This window comes from Bombus bifarius, unplaced genomic scaffold (genome assembly GCF_011952205.1).
Source record: "Bombus bifarius isolate JDL3187 unplaced genomic scaffold, Bbif_JDL3187 scf7180000009790, whole genome shotgun sequence".
Taxonomy (NCBI): Eukaryota; Metazoa; Arthropoda; class Insecta; order Hymenoptera; family Apidae; genus Bombus; species Bombus bifarius.
Genome location: NW_022885336.1, coordinates 1,046,766 through 1,064,809, shown reverse-complemented (window position 1 = coordinate 1,064,809; position 18,044 = coordinate 1,046,766). Strand labels below are relative to the sequence as shown.

The following is an 18,044-nucleotide window of genomic DNA, read 5'->3' as shown; positions in this document are numbered from 1 at the left end:
CGACGGGTTAACTGTTACCCCGCTGGCGATGGTATTTCGCTCTAATGAAATTAATCGAGCGCCTTCGCTGAGGTGACAAGTGCGATTCACTCAGAGGTATTTCCACTTATCGGTTCGTTTACCAAGATACTCTTGCATAGTTCCTATGGGTATAGTATTTAATGAACACAGATGGTTAGAATTACGGTGACAATACTCGTGGAATTTTATAGGAGTATTTATGTTTATGGTACTCGTTTTACTGATATTGTCTGGAATACGCGGACGTGGATTTAGAACGTTAGAACATAGTTTTGTAATCGATTTAAATGTATTCCGATCTATTCCACGCTCGAGTTCGTACGATAACTGTCTTTTTCCTTTGTCTGTAAGATATGCAGAGATGAGGAAATGTGAGCTTGAAGAGAAAAGAAGTTGCGTGTAACGCATATTTCTGTAATAACGCAATTAGAAATTAATAAAAATACGCCAACGTGAGTTACGTTGCAGGTCCTTGCAAATGTAAATGCGATACAAGTATCATACGTGCGCGATACAGGATTCTTAACAAAAATGGAACGACAGATAAAAAAAAGTAGAAGATTTCTACGCGAAGAAATTACTATGTGCAAGAAATTGGCAATTTAGTAATTTTTATAACCCACTAATCTTTATCCTCTTCCTTTTTGCAATCAGAATTTCCTTATAGATACCACTGGTAAATATTATAATTCCTATTGCACGATTAGACATATTTTGTTCAATGAATAGTCAATAAATCGGTGTTTCATCTTCCATGATTGCTCGAATACGTGGTAGCGCGTTTCAAAAATAGAAATATATTTTTACGTTACGCGTACACACGACTTTAATCGAATGATAATAAAACATAAAGTTTAATGAAAGATCATTTCAACTGTTTATGGAAGGATTAAGTAAAATTCAATATTGAATTTCGACCATAAAATGGAATTAAATCTATCTATTAAATTCGATTCAAGCTAAACTCACGGTTGTGATTCTATCACGATAATCGTTCGTCGAAACGTTTACCAGCTGTGCTCGCAATTAATTAACGAGGATTAGAATGTTCTTAGCGTACGATTACGCGACGCTGATGAAATTGGTATTGATCGAGGCGGTGACCATGCGGCTAAGTATGAATGAAAGAGGTTACTCGAAGGAACAATGAAGCTTTTCAGTTGAAAGCGAAACGGTGAAGACCTAGAAACTCACGACAAGAAGGAGTAAGAAAATCGGTGCGCCCGATGGAAACCAAAGAGGACATTGTGGGATAGCGAAATCCAGGGATTGGACAGTGACGTTACATTCAATTCTTCATTCTTCGATTCTACTTTGCTTCGTTTTAATATAAAGCGTCGCCCTGTAATCTTTTTTAATCCTTCCTATGGGTTCAGAGAGAGAAAGAGAGAGAGAGAGAGAGAAAGAGGGAGGAGGATAGAATCGATGACTAGGCATATTCGATCAGGATAGTTTCCCCTTGGTCGTATTCCGTTTCTGTTGAACATTTAAATACACCGAGCTGGACTCAACGTACTTCAAATATTAGCCTGAAACTAGGTCGGAAGATTGCATAGTAAATATCCCTCTATGGAAAAATTACGATTCTAGGAAATCCGCTACCATCTTTCGTCAGATGTGTGCTTCTCATTGAGACGCAAAGAAGAAAATTAATTAAACAACGGCGTAAATTCGAACAGTAAGGAATAACGTTTGTGAAAAGTAAATTCTCAGATTTATCTCCTCGAAATATAGTCTGGTCAATGGGAAGTCTGGTGATTGGAAATTTGATTTAAGAAAAAGTAATATAACGGATAAAGCTATAGATATCTAACTAGGAACCAATAATTCATCCAATAGGCAATAAGTATCTACCATCGTAATCTCTCAACAAATCATTCTCGGATTTTTTAATGAATTCATATGCATCGATGCCACGACATCCACTTTCCATAGAATATACCCAATATTAATGTACAGAAAAGCTAATACTACAATATTACAATTTTAAATTTGATTAATACGAAAGTAAATTTTCTTCTGAAACAAAGTTGGAACCAGAACTGTAACATAAAGCAATACCGAAACAGAAAGAGAAAGAGAGAGAGAGAGAGAGAGAGAGAGAAACTTTAGAGACCACTCTGAAAGGTTTCCGAGGTGTACAGTAATCGACTTATTTCCCTCTCATAAACAGCCAGACAGTTCTATTACTTCTTTTATATTACCAAAAACTGAAGCAAAGACTTTATTCCGTTAGAAAGCCTATTAAATCCAGCAAACCAATAATCCCTGGGAATCCTAATATCGAAACGAACCATCGGCCGCAAATTAATCATCAATTTTCTATAATCATTTTAACCGGTAACTATAATAACCCGTTAATACATACATATTCTCTCTATGCCAGTTTCGCGAAAGCCTTGCATTAATAGCAACAAAGCGCTCACAGTAATGCGCTCTCTTCCTCTTTCTCCCTCTCTTTCTCTCTCACACATACACATACACGCGCGCGCGCGCGCACACACACACACACACACACACACACACACACACACACACACACACACACACACACACACACACAAACGCACACACACGCTCAAAAACACATACATTCAATCGAACATCGGTATTCGATAATCAATTTCATTGGATTATTACTGTTACCATTGGGATTAGTCCCACTATCGATGCGTTGCTAATAGCGCGACGCGATCTTCTCTCATTTTTGCGACGCCGATAATACGATGACCGTTATATAACGTGCTCGTTATTATTATCGTCGTTGGGCATGATGTATCAAGCCCCAAAACGTTTATCAGTATTCGATGGATCGTCCTAATTGAAGAGCAATCGGATTGATCGAATATCGTTCCCTCGAAACGCGCTCCTTCTTTTCCGTGGATCGATCATCGGCCAAACAATTATTAATAGCGATCGACACGAGATCAGCTCCGTCGTGATTATTAATCGTAATCCCTGTGCATCGCCCCTCGTTTGATGGACGCATGAATTAATCCACGATGCGCACACGCGTCATTCCTGTCGATTTTCGGCCTAACGCTGGACGGATTAATTCACCGTTACCGCCCTGCATCATTTCCATCTCGTGGATATTTTAACGAAACACGAATTTTACTTTATTCTCGCATCGTGAAGTATGTCACCAAAATATCAAATACAAATATGGGGGAAGGAAAAGAGCACGTGTTTCGGATACTTTGGTGTAATTAGCGACGACTTTGGTGAATGTGGAAGAAATATATACAACATTTTGCGGATATAAAAATGTATAATATTCTACAACTTTATTTAATCGAATAGAGTTCTTCTGTGATATAATTATAAATACGTTTATAGCGCTTGTGTTATATGATGAATATTTTGTTTGAAAAAAATTGGAGTGTCCTGGACAGAAATTAAAGATATTAGAATATTCTTTTGTCTTTATAAACAGATAAGAATGGACGACAGTCGTTTTTGTTATGAGCTCTTTAAATGACCGATTAGAATTTTAAATTTGTAGAAGGTAATGATTTAAAATATACAATAACATCTTTAAAAAATATATATATATATATATATTAACATTTCCAATTTGAAGTAAATATAACAACTGTCCTATCATTTTTATTTAACTGTACATGTGAATAAGGTATTACAAATTGATCATTTTTAAGGATGTATAAATATATCCTACGCACAAAAAGAATTAATAATATTAACTTTGAAATAAAGAATTAATAAAATTGATTTTAGAATAAAAAACCAGTAAAATTAATTTATAAATATAACTGATAATCTATTCACGAGCGACGTTCGTTCCGCATGAATATACTGACAGACGTGAAATCTAGACAACCTATAAGGTACCGTTGAAATTAACGGGCATAAATCAGTATGATGGGTATACCAAATGTGAAACAGGAAGGGTTAAAGTTTACAGTTTGACTCGGCATTTTCTTTGTTTCATACGCAATAGAGAGATTCCTCTGCCGTTTTATTTGTTCAACTTGCTTCAATCTTTGGGAGTAGCTACATTCCATCTCGTGAACTTTTATACAGTCACGCGGAACGATGAAATATTCAGTCGCGCACGCTCGACTTCCAGCGGACCTCGTTAAGAATAGAATCTTTATTTCCATAAAATTCATAAGGGTCGGCGTTCAACTTTGCCGCGACGCCAGTTTCTCCCTTTGCCGTTCCTCCTACGCCGACAGGAAAAAGTTCGAGCACGAACCAACCGCGAAAACAAACACTTTCCCGCCGCACGGAAGTCGAGAGACTCCGCGGGATTTTCAAGTGAACTTTCAGCTTTGATTCTATATAAGTTTATGGTAATAAGAGAAACAAAGAGAAACGTGCCGAATATTTCATCTCGCTTGGCTTCGCATCCCTCCACCGAAATATCTGTGAATTTACCGATCGGAATATTAATCTTCTTTGATCTTTTCGATTATTATTCGATCACTATTACTCACAAAGGTAATTACTGTTCCTCATTTTATTAGAAATAAGCAGATGTATAAACAAAGTGTTTTACCATCATCTAATCTTTATTCTTAGATTCACCAGGATATCTTCTTTCATCCTTTCCATAATTTAACGTTTTATTCTTAAATTATTATCATATCATTTCTTCTCGTTATATAGTCGGTACAACCTATCACAATTGTATCTCTTCTATACAAATCGTTTTCTCTGCAAAATATGGCTATTAATTAATCTTTCTTTGAACGATTTTCTGCTTAATCTCTATACATTGTATTCACCAATCTTCTCGTTGCTTTAATACGCGTCATTTTAAACGAATACAAGATATTCTCGAAGCTAATTCTCGGAACGTTGCTGCACACGAAAACATGCGATACAATCTCCATCGAGTAATTTAATTTTTTATTCGAATTATTTCCATTTCAGCGTGGTTTTGTCAGGCGGCAGAAATCTCCACCCAATTAATCATCCCCTATAATAATAATTTCCCCGACAAATTTCCATATTCACCTTTCTTCTTGCCACTTTCATCCCCAAAACGAATATATCAACACAAGACACCGTGAACCATCACATTCACCGTTAGTTTCCGTCTCTTTTTCGTCCAAATTTATCAGTCCCTTCTCAAACAGGGTGAAAGGGGAGGCAGGAGTTACAGGCGTCCCCCTGTTTCCATTTCCGGAAACACGAAGCCCATTCCCGGCTGCCTTTGTGCCGCGTATCAACCACGGCTCGTCGAATTTCTCTCTCTCTCTCTCTCTCTTCGTACGTTTGTCCCTATATCTTTCCTCTTTCTCGCGTGGATCCCGTCTGCAGCGGGCGGTTCAATCCGGTCGCGGAATCTCGCATTGTTCGATATCGAAACGCACGTGCGTACACACAGCGTGCCGCTTAATTATCCCCGTTAACGAAGGTCCGCGGTTTGCCGCCCGGCGAATCGATAGATCGATCGACCGATTTGCTCTTTGTCGAGCGCCGCAAACCGCCCGGGGATCGACTATAAGACGCGCATTAATTAAGAGATCGACGGAAGACGCGCCGGCAATTAGGTGATCGCGATAGACGTACGACGGAAACTGCTTGTGCATCCTTAATTCAATAGGATTATAGCGACTAACTAAACTCCCGACCGCCCTATCAATGTTTCTCCCCGAATTGTATCTCTTCCTGCTTTGTTTCTTTAGATGTTATTACTCGAATTTTTCGTTCCATTCTGCATGCATAGATTTGTCAATGTTTGGGCTTCTATGGATTGGTATTTTTGTATTTAGAACTAGAAATTTTAACCTATATATCAGATTAAACGGGCTATCATGTATTATATGAAACATGATAAACTTATGGTACGGGACGTTGTTTAGATGTTAAGATTTTTAGAAGAAGAGTAGGAGGGTAGAAGACTTTCTATCGCGATGAAAAAATGTTAGCTAGTTGATTTGTCAATTTGTTCGAATTCTCAATTTCTTAAATACTACGATTTCTTTATATACGCGTTGTTTAAGCGAATATCATTATAATAAGCTTACACTTGCAACGATTAAAATCAACCTAAATTGGATTTATCTCCGTTAACTTTTAGTTTCCTGATTATAAAAATATTAAAAGACGACTCACTCGAAACATTAAATTCCCACGCTCTTCGAGAACCAAATACTTTGACGAAAAGTTCGTTCGTTTCTTTATTAATAAATCACACGAGCAAAATTCCCCTTCTTTAAGCGAATAAATAAAAGCAAAGAAGTATTGCAAATGCAAAAAGTCAGAATCCTAATCAACGAACAGTGCCTTACATCTCTATCCATTCATATCTGACATCGACTTCTCAAGAAAATTATCTCCGTCACCTCGCTCTTCACCCTTAATTTCAAGGTCGTCCATTCTTCGACTCAATCCAGCGCATTAACTGACCAGGATAACGCCTCCGGCTGATTGATAAGTGTACCGCGATGGATTGTTTATCATCGTCGATCGAAAAGCAGAGAAAAGTCGAGAAACAGCCAAAGAGAAGACGCCGCCGAATGGTTCGCCACGCCGTCTGAATCGCGTTGATTCATGACTCGCCCCGTCCCGGAAGGTATTAATTAATGATCGGGCCCGTTGCACGCGTACGCGGCCGTAGCTTAGACCCGAGGTCGCGGCGAAAGGTTATCCTGGAGGTATTTAAACGTCCGCAGGCAACGTTCGGCCGCAAAGCCCCTTCCGTTTATTTCTTTGATTGTCGTGCGATCCGGCCGCGAGAACCGGTCGCTGCTCGAGCGTCGTTTTGGTCCACGGCGCTCCGCGAGTAAATCAACTGGTAGTTAAAGCCTGCTGAAAGGTAGCCGGGAAATATTGAATTAAGTTAACTCCGATCGGACGAACGTATCTTCGTGGACATGTTGCGTGGTTTAGACGATACTTTGGTAAATGGCTGGAAGAATTTTAAATGACTCGTAGATAATGGGGAGCTTGATGAGATTTGGAAGTCGGACAAGATAGATTTCATTCCAGTGAATGGTTTAATCTTGATCCATTCTTTCGATCATTTTCGACTGTATCGCGTTGTTTTTTTCTTTTTTGTCTATTGTCACAAATTGCCTTAAGTTTGAAGAAAATAGAGAAGCTTTCCCAGGCTTTAGAGATTTACTAGCTTTCAAGGTATGGAGTTATCTCACAAATAACGCGGCTTTTGTGAGAGTTAAGTCGAGAACAATGGAAACTGTTACTGTTGAAATTTTATGAAGTTGGAGCAGGAAACTTGATGTAGAAAGATAAAGAATTGTAAAAAAAAAAGAAAGTGTGAACAGAAAAAGAAACAAATAATTCTTATTTCTATCTAGTCATACGAAAATTATTTATGAAATGATCTAATGTTTCGAAAAATAGATCTGTTCGACTCCAAAATTTCGCAATTAAAAGTAGTCTAAAGATGGATGAAAAATAATTTCAGCCAGCAAATGTGCATCTATTACTGCTGATAAAAAGAAATATATATTTAATATTCTTGATTATATTATGAATCCGTGAAGTTTTATCAAAATTCACATATTACACTTGAATATGCATTGTAATTAAAATTTTCAAATTTATAAGGATCACTCAGAGTTCATTGTAACAAGAGAAGATGTAAGAAAAATCTTTAGATAAGAGAATCAGCAATTCCTATTCTATAGATACTGAAATAAGGGACTGGGTATATTTAAATTAAGGCGGATACTGACAACGCTATCAGCTGTGTTTGTCATGTAAATTAACTGTACAGTACGCGTTCAATGTTTCTCGAAGGACGAACTGGGAAATCTATATTCGTCGAAGTGTCCACGACTGGGTTGCATCGAAGGCGACGATACAATCAGGAAGAGCAATATCGATATGGGTTACGATATCGATGCGCTAGTTCGCGACGAGGCTTCAACGGGTTAGGAAACTATAACGAGATAGACGATACCGTGTCGAGAGATAATGTAACTTCGTCACGTGTTTGTCCCTTAACACGATCAAGAAGACAGTGAACCTATATTTATAGCCGACCAGAATTTCGTTCATGTAATCTACCAATAAAGTATTCTACCATTGGAAGCTCTGTTCCTAAAATTCCGGCTCTTAAATACATGTCTTTTCTTAAATGTAATAATACACTTAAAAAGTGCCAATTTACACACCCCAAAACTATCTAATAATTTAAAAAAATTTATCTTCTTTCCGCTATTAATATAATGAATCTTGTAATGTATCGTATATTTAGAAAAATTACTAATCCTTCATGCGTAACAATATAATTTCCTATTTTTATTAGCGATAAATTACGTAAATAAAAAGGAAAAAAATTACAGATATTCACAGTATAATTTTCTAGTAATCTGAAGCACAAGCACGATTGATTCATTTTCTATCGAAACTGCAAAATAATTCAACCCAACGTGTGTTTCATCCTAATAACTGTACTACAGATTCTCATGCATTTATGCAAAATTTCAAGATACAAAAACGTACAAAATATATATACTATACAAAAATATACAAAGTATCCAAAGTAGATATAACTTTTACATAATTCTATATAGTTTTATATTTTTATATACTTTCCAATAGATTAAATAAATTTCTATTTAAACTCTATCTTTTCACTCACGTTCATAAAGGCACAAATTTCCATAAAAAGTCACAATTTACTAATGGATAAGCAAAGTAACATATAATAAACGCGCGTCATCGGACGTCTCATCGCTGAAAGGGTTAACCATTATACTCAGCAAGTATGCTCAAAACGCTCTTATCCAAGCGTCTCCTTTTAAGGAAACGTTGCATGTCGACAGGAGAACTATCAGGATCATGCTGGTAATCGAAATTCGGCCGAGAACCGAATTACGCCTGATCATTTACGCTGTAAATACCGTTGAAATATTCATCGAGGAGCAGTTTGCCACTCTCGCCGCCATCGATAAGCGGCTACCAGTTGTGCCATAATACTAATGGGCATCCGTTACAATAAACATCCGTTTTAAACGGTCGCTATCACGGAGCGTGCTCGAACAGAATCAACCGAGAGCAACGTTAAAATCGCACCTCGCGGGAATCCACCTTTAAATTTACAAAAGAACAATCGACCTCTGTAAGATTACTTAAAAATCGAGCCCGTAAATTCAACGATAAACTCGACACGTTCGAACTGAGAATCGCTGCGCACCACGGAAAACACGAATTTCGCGAGCTGAAAGAGACGCGTTTAAACGAAATATACGTTTGCGATGAAACAGAACGGATTCGCGTTAATTGAACGCGGTTTGGCAACGTTAGAGCTGAATTACTCGCCACATCGACGAATTTTTGCGCACACTCTGATTGGTTAGGTAGTTTGGTGGTTGTGATAGGCTCAGTGTAGATATGCAATTTATGTACTAATGAATCGAGGATTGCAACCTTTTTTTTTTGCAATCGCCAGTGGTGATAGGAGAATAGTTATGATCGAATGAGTCTTTTATTATGCCAGCCTCTAAATTCTGGAACAATTACTTTTTCAAATCTCGTGAAACCTTTACTGCTATTTAATAACTTGAGTAATGTCTTTATCGCAGACGTTTCATTTTTCTCGCTTTTATTTTTCATCTTTAGTCTTTATAAACGTCACAAAGCAATGAAAATATTTTACATAAACATATGCGTTGGATGACCAACCATTTTTATCAGTTTCTATGTTCATGTTAACGTGTACACTAAATCACCCTGTTTTCAAGTAACTTGTAATATCTTTAACGACCCCCTTTCCCTTAGAGATTAGAAAGCTTAACGTCGTCATAAATTCATTTTACTAGCCTTCATATTCACGTGCACCAATTTCAACAGGGAATTTTGTTTCTTAATTTGTTTCTCTGTTGCTTACTTCCTTCTTCTTCTTTCAGCAATTTGTTCTTAGCCCGCATTTCCTTCCTGTTTCTTATTCGCTTTGTTTCGTGCATTATTTTCTCCGTCGTTCCGTACCATTTTTTTTTATTCTTTCAACCGTCTTTACCTCCCGCTCTTTCTTTTCTCGTTTACTTTACTTCTTTGTTCTCGGTATTTCATCACGGACACGCGTACAAAATATCCGTCGTCCTTTTCTCGTCTTTCTTCATTCGCGGGGCCTTTATCGTCGTCTTTCAACTTGTTCCATTTTCTTCGTGCTCGAATTAATTAGAGGATCTGCTTGTTCGAATGGTCTTATCAATTACAAAGTTACAGGAGATGTTATTTATATTAACGACGACGAAACGTTCGAGTAAAATGCTGTCGTTGCGCGATAAAGTAATAAGTAGGAAAGTTTCCGTGGAGAATGAAAATCTAATTAAAAAAGTTCCCTTCGGTCCCCGTGGAATTTATATTAAGAAGCAGCAACCACTGTTGAGACACACACAAAAAAAAGGGCGGAAAGGGAGAAGAAGAAGAAAATTACGCGACATCTTGATATCGAGTTTCCCTTTAATACACGCTGAATTAGTCTAATTAGGTCAAACTTATTTGTTTCGATAATAGCATGGTATAATATAGTACTCGCTAATCGCGGGTATAAGAGCGTTCTAATTAGAATGTTTATTGCAATTTTACTTGGCATCGGAGGATAACGGGTCTTCACGCTCCGACGATCGAATTGCAACATAATTGCCCGCTTAAACGATACGAAAATCATTTCTTGCCGACGCATTCTGTGTACTTAATAACTGGCGCCAATTTGCGTTTGATATTTCATGTAAGTGCAGTGAGAAAACCGAGCTTTATTATGATTGACGGAGCAACAATTAATTGCAGGAGAAAGTAAAATCAACAGACTATCAGCGATTTCATGATTAGGAGCTAAATTACGCGAAAATACGTTTTTCACATTGTAATATCGTTATTTCATATAGAACGCGAATTAGCTTCTCGTAGATAATTAAAATATTAAGCACCTACGTGCAAAAAAGAAGAAAAAGGGAACTGAAGAAATCAAGAAAATAAGTCCTCAGCTATTCAAACAGCAAAGGAATAATTCCAGAATATCCTTGCTATCATAAAGGGGAGGCAAATCCGCTAGCAGTTAATTGCGCGAGGCGGAGCAACAGCCAGGGATCAAAAGCGAGACGCCGAAAAGCGTTTCCACCCTCGAATCGCTCGCGTTTCCTTAGCCTCTCTCTCGCTTTCTCTCGTGGCTCTCTCTTGAAATTTAATACTCTCGCCTCAGACATCGGTTAACCCTGGCATCAGACATTTCGCCGTGGCCGTGGATAAATTTTTAATAGCCTCGAATCGCCGGGACGGTCGACCAGAAGAGGCTACCTCTGTCTAACGTGGCGCATTCTCAACGGAGCCGCGAGTGTTCCTTTCAACGAATTTACACGACGGTATTTGCGCTCATTCGCGGAGCTATTTGACTTTCGCGTTTGCACACAGATAATTATAATCGAAGACCGACGATCCGCGGCCACCACCCAGAGGCGACTTTAATTAATCACGATGAATAACGACGGAGTCCACGCGAAACTTCGTTAACTTGCAAATTTTCCCCGGCACCTGAAGCCTCCTCTGCAGGATAAATTCTCTTGCTCTTGCTTCTTTGCGCGTCGTCTTTGATTTTCCAGCCGCGGTTTTGCATTTTCTTTGGACGCGTTAATGAGCGTAACCGCCAAAAGTCGTGAGGCAGTAACGACACCGGTTTATGATTGATTCAATGATCGTGATCTAGTCGAGAGTAGATATACAGGGTGAGTTATATTCTACAGACATTCCTGGATAAAATCTGGATCGAACCTCTGCGTTGTACTGTGCGCGTAAGTTACATTGAAATATAATAATATAATATATTTAATAATAATTGAATAATAATCTAACGCATTATATACATAAAATCTGTATCGGTTCTTCGGTCGAACTTTAGTATATACTGATAGAAATTTTGAAGCCCTCTATACATTCAGTAGAATGTTTTGCAAGTTGAAGCTGAGTTATTCGAGGTTGCGGAACTTCTCTGCAAACATGACCTAATCAAAACTGTTAATCGCAGTGTTAATTAGTGAGAAACTAGCGCTAAATTCTTAAATCCTCTCGCATACATTCGGTTGAGTGTTTGCTAACCTACCATATGAAAATGAAACAGTCAAAGTTACTGAACTTCTCAGCAAATATAATCTAATCAAAATTAACCATCACAGTGTTAATTGATTAGAAAGAAACACTAAATTTCAACATGCCCTTACACATTAAACGAAACATTTCTCAAGTTGCCATACGAAAATTAAAGCATCCAATGTTACTGAACTTCTCTGCAAATATAGATTTAACCGAAACCAGCCAATCGTCACAGGTTTAATTAATCAGAAACAGGCGAGAATTTTATTCGAAGCTAAATCGCCGACGAAACAAGCGGACAAACACGCGTAATCCAACGTGGTTATCATCGAATCTTCCAACAGAAACTCATAGAGCTCGATCATCAACCGTTCAACGCGAGGAGATTGCAGAACAAATTGAAGAAGGCTTCGGCCGGTAATTGTGATTAATTGGAAGGAATCCGCGGCGCGATTTTCCTAGAAATACAACGTGCTGGAACGATACCAAGAGAGGTAACGCCACCAGGCAGATCCATAATCTTGCGATCATTGCAAGCGTGTTTCCTTTTCCATCCCAGCGTTTCGAATCATCTAACGCCGGGACAGCGTACGTTCTGACGCGAGATTGCGGAACAAATCGGCGCGAATTTAGCCCCGGCGATCGTGATTAACCTTTACGCCGCTAAGGGTGACCATAGTCGCTCGTCATTAAGCGACTAGCCTGTAACTCTCGGTGCAATCGCCTATTGCAATCGTCCAACGAGATGTTGTTGCGCGATGCGCCTCTCTTGTTTGCACACACAGTTGAAACAATTAAATTCCTCTTCGTTCGTCATGTCGAATCGGAAAGAAATATTGAAAGCTCGTATATTGCCGATGTAATCGATCGTAGGAGTTTTTGCTCGTCGTTTTGTAAATCACTTTGAAACAGATTCCTATTAAATTGTCTATCTGCCTACCGGGCATATACAACTTTATTTATTTGTCCCGTAAAAATTGCAATTTAATGGTATAGAGTATAAGGAATTAATGGGTTGCAATTAGGATTTGTTTGACGATGTGTAAAATAATGTCTTTGTAAGGATTGAACTTTTTTTTAAGTAAGAGACAAGTCTATGATTACGAAACGATTGATAAAGATAAGAATTTCCTTAGACGTACCGACACTGGTATTGTTCAGTGACTCCAAGACATTGTATTTGACACTGTATGTACAGTATATAATAAGTGAAGAAATTTATTTTTAAACAAATACATGCATGAAACAGGAATTTTAGTGAAGATTTTTAGGAATAGCTAAAAGTGGAAAAATGTAACTTGTACCAAAGATGTCTTGATTGTTTGAGCCTTCTTCGAACAACCGTATTTCTCTCTTGCTAAGAAATTCTTTAAGTTTAAGGAAAGTATGGAATAATCATCCTTGTTGTAATTTCAAGTTTCGATCGTATACTAAACTTAAATTTAATACAGAAACTAATTAAATTTTCTCTGTTATCTTTCAACGATTAAAACAAACAGGTTTACTATCTTTTCTATAAAAATACACATTTACAAGATGTACAATTTTTGTGTAAATATGTAATAACTGTAAAATATAAATGATAAAAAAATTACATCACCACTGCCAAAGGAGCAAACGCATTAACACGTTGACCGCCACGCGTGTTTTCAAAGAAATCTCCGTTAGGCCACGCGTACAGCAGTACCAAGCGTTCTCTGCTAGGTGCTCCCATCGATATTTTAGCAATGCGAATCGCTCAAGTGATGATCTCAAGAATGATCTTTCGTTTCATTTGTTCGCAACATTAAAACCACTAACTGTTGTTGAATATAATGAAGGAAAGTGTGGTATAGATTATTCCGACCAAATGGTTTCTTATGCCACCACAATTAGAAAAGGAATCAAATGGTACAGAAAACTTGGCATTCAATTCTTTCTAGGAATTTCTGTTGTAAACGCTTTGACGGTTTACGAAATGGCAACAAGAAACAATATAAATATTAGAATATTTAGACAATTATTAGTTGCAAAATTATTAAGGTTGTCTGAAAATACAAAAGTCCTTGTCTTCGACGGAGTCAGCATAATATCGCCGTTCGGAAAAATGATTCCGGAAGAAGCATTAGACGCGCATGCAAACTATGTTATGCAAATAAAAGACATCGAATGGACCGAACAAAGGCACAAAAGAATTTGAAGAAAACAACAACTTATTGTCCAAATTGTACCGACCAACCTCAACTATAGAATGTTTTAAATTTTTACATTCTAAATAATTTTTTTAATAAACCATTTTCGTATTTTTATTTTATAACAATTCAACTATCATTACAATGAATTATTAATTAACAATTTATTATTATGGAATATCTTTTCAAATACCTACAACGATCCTTCGCAAGTAGTCAAATAAGCGACACCCCAATATGGGTTACATGGCCTGACCAGAAACTGACAGAAATACGGGTGTCGTGGCGGTCAACGTGTTAAAACTCCTTTTGCGAGTTAAAACGAGTCCAAGACCGAGACATACAAATTCGAGGAACGTGCGCAACTTAAATATCCCTCTTGGAAAAGAACGCTGATTATCCCAGCTTGATACGCTAAGGGTAAACCCCACTAAAGCTCTCATACTTTATGCCCAAAAAGCTTTTGACTCTGGCTACACATTTCTGCTGCAACGTTTTCCAGCCAGATCGTGTAACATAATTCTGAAAATAAAGCATCGGCGAGCAACGTAACGAGTTAGAGAAACCGGAAGAAATCGGAGAGGATTTAGCTAGGATAATCGTGATTAATCACGACAGATTCGAGAGGGCCAACGCGAGATATCGCGTTCCTGGAACTGCATCCACCGCGATAACGATCCGAACTACACTCCAGAATCATTTTTCCAGCGATCGTCTCGCGTAATTTCCTCTTTCCAACGTACTTTTTTCTTTTTCGGGTGTATCACCCAAGAGCCAATTACACGGCTCGCGTTACACGCGTTTGATTCACGATCTCTTGGTCGAATAATCGTGCGAATAGACTGTGGATTTTTTTCTATATTTATTAAAAATTTGTAATTTTCATGCAAAAAACATGTAAAATGTCCACAGTACAATATTTATTAGAGTATATATATTTATTGGATGAAATTTCAATTTAGATCCCATTACCTATGTTCGTGGAGATAGAAAAATGCATAAGGATCCGCGGTTTAATCGTAATTAATTCGACGATTAAAAAGAATGTACACGATGGCATACAAAAGTGTATAAAATATCCAAAATAGGGTAGTTCTTATAAGTAGACTGCGGATTTCATCTGTAATAAATTTCAAAGTGCAAAATTGCAAGGGATGCGTATCATGTGAAAAAATATATAAAATATCTAACGTATAATGTTTTCTACGATACTTGACAAGTAAAGCAATTTTCCACCGAGGTAGAAATTCCACGCTTTTAACTGTATCCTCAAAAATATGAATTTACGTAGAAATTCGCGGTCTAATTACAATTTTTAGTAAACGAAACAAATTTCCATCTGGCTTGCGTTTCTTTAGTTACGTTCATAAAAATAGGAAAACGCAACGAGGAAAGCGCAACGATCAGGTAAGTTAGGTCGGGATATGCTAGTGTAGTTTCTATTCTGAAGTTTCGGAGCTGTTGAAGTTCGCGAGCCGGTCCACGGGACTCCATTAGGTTCGTTAAGCGTTAACGCTTCGCGAGCAACGATATTCCGTAATGGCTAACCTGCAGGCTAATGGAACGCGGGTAGAAAGCGGATTTCACTATAACCTCGATTCTGTCGTTCGCATTAATATCTATTGTGATTACTTTTGCTGGCGCCACTGCCGTCAGCTCGATTCGGGATTAATTATTACGCCGAAAGAGAGCAAGAGGCGGTATGGAAATCCAATGAGTTCGACCACTCGTAACTCGGGACAACGCTGATTTTATTGCTTCGCTGCTTCCATTCTGACTCTGATTAGTTTTTGTGAGAGAAATGGTAGGTCGGCGTATCCGAAAATTTTGAGTGAGGAATGTATTATTCTTTTTTACTACGAAGGGCATATATTGCAGGATGAAATGAAATTTTTTGAACGTCACCAGATTTTGCGACTGTTTCTGATGTTTCTGTTTTAACGCACAGTTTCTATCTAATTTTACTGTAGGTTGATTAACTCGTTCTCAATATCGAGCAATATAGTTAAATACAAGACAAAAATATCCTCGAGTAATTATTTGTTAGGAAAATGTATAAAATAAACGTATACGTTCTCTGTAATATAGAATTACTTTTATTTTCATTTATGTATCGTGCCAAACATTGTACGATAATTAATCTTGCATGTACTATTTTTTACTTTTTACGTATTACTCCGAAGATGCAAGTAGAATAAATGTATGTGGATAGATGTCTATGTTACTAATTGTGCTCTATAATGAAACAGGTTAATATCATCTAACGAATAAGATTCCACAAGTTAGAATAATTATCTATGGAATTCACTACAGACTTAAAGAAAAATGAAAAGAGAAAAAAGAAAGACAATAAAGGGATGCATACAAATTGAGAGATTAGTATAAACTTATTTCCCGTTAAATTATGGAACAAGAAATAGAACTTTCAATATAAAAATATTGCTTGGCATTTACAAGGACATAAATGAATATTTTAAAATTCTTAATCACTCGCCACATTTTTTTCATTGTATTTCACGTTCCTATATTCGTATCATTATAACGATTCTCTGTATTAAAAAGGGCTTATAAAACGAGCCACTCGCGGTAGAAACATCAAGCGTACAAGGGAAAAAATAGAACACGACGCGGAGAGCAGTGGCTTCAATGTAAAGAATCGACGCATTGTCCAGGGTGAAAGGTCAAAGAGCGTTAAAAATACTGTGCTGGTCGAGGGTCATTATGGAAGAATTAGATTGTGGAAAATATGCAGCGAGCAGATAACGAACGTACAAGGTTGGCCTAATGAAACAGCTCCGGTACCGTTCGAGCGCCTCTTGCTCTTCTTCGATCGACGAGATAAAGAGTATCGTGCACTGACCTTCTTCAGGTGACCCTCGCTCGTGCCCACGAAGACGACCGTGTAGTCGCCGGTCGAGGTAGCAGCGACCGCCGTCAGATGTGTATCGAAAGTGAGCACAGGGGTTCCCTCCATCGGATCTTCGCCTCCCAGAGGTGTGTTCACGTCCAGACCGCAGAAATCCTCGCCAATCGTTTGCAGTTTCTGTAATCAGAGATAAAACGAAATCGTCGTCAGTTCGGAGTTTGTTGATTCCATGAGCAGAAATTTGGAACGAGTGACTATATATGTGTTTTATTGTATATTGGATTCTGAAGATTTTAGTTTTGAAAGTTTCAGAGATGTGAGTGTGAAAATATAGAAGTTAAGACGTTTGGGACGTTAGAAACTGAATGTAGAATTAGAAGATTTGAAAATTTTCAAATTAGGAAATTTGAACGATAAAATTGGAAAATTTGAAATAGCTTAAAAATTTGACAATTTAGTATATCGACAAACAAGAAATTTCAAAGTTTGAAGATTTTTAAAATTAAAAAATTTGGAAACCGAGAAAGATCGAGTAACGCGAATATGAAAATTAAGAGATCTTCAAAGATGTTTAAATCTAAGCACATGAAAATAGGAAAATAGCAATTTATAATGATTTGAGATTTCAAAAGATATTTAACAGGAACAAAACGCTATGTTACATTAATCAGCGTATCTTTCTGTGAATCTTTTCACCGTGAAACAAGTATATTAATAATAATTGCAACTTATTATTATACGCTGAAGATTGTAACAGGTGAAGCAATTAGCTGTAATGTACACTGTTTACATGACAAACAACGGTAACTAATAGCGCTTGTTATGAGGTGCGCTCCTTATTTTATATTTACAGACTAAATGCACCGTCACTCGTGAATATTTAAAATTTATTTTATCTATATTCGTGCGGATTAACAAACTCGTGCAATCAAAAATATCATCTCCTTCCTTCGTTA

General features: G+C 37.4%; 1 protein-coding gene across 1 annotated transcript in view; it reads right to left on the bottom strand.

Moving 5' to 3' along the window:
• Positions 1–17,284, bottom strand: part of LOC117215776 (plexin-A4) — a 105,053-nt gene extending 87,769 nt beyond the window's left edge. The window contains exon 1 of the mRNA XM_033462246.1: positions 17,083–17,284. Within this exon, the coding sequence (XP_033318137.1) occupies positions 17,083–17,196 (114 nt within the window). The 5' untranslated portion in view covers positions 17,197–17,284. The remainder of the gene's footprint in view (positions 1–17,082) is intronic.
• Between the last annotated feature and the right edge of the window lie 760 nt (positions 17,285–18,044).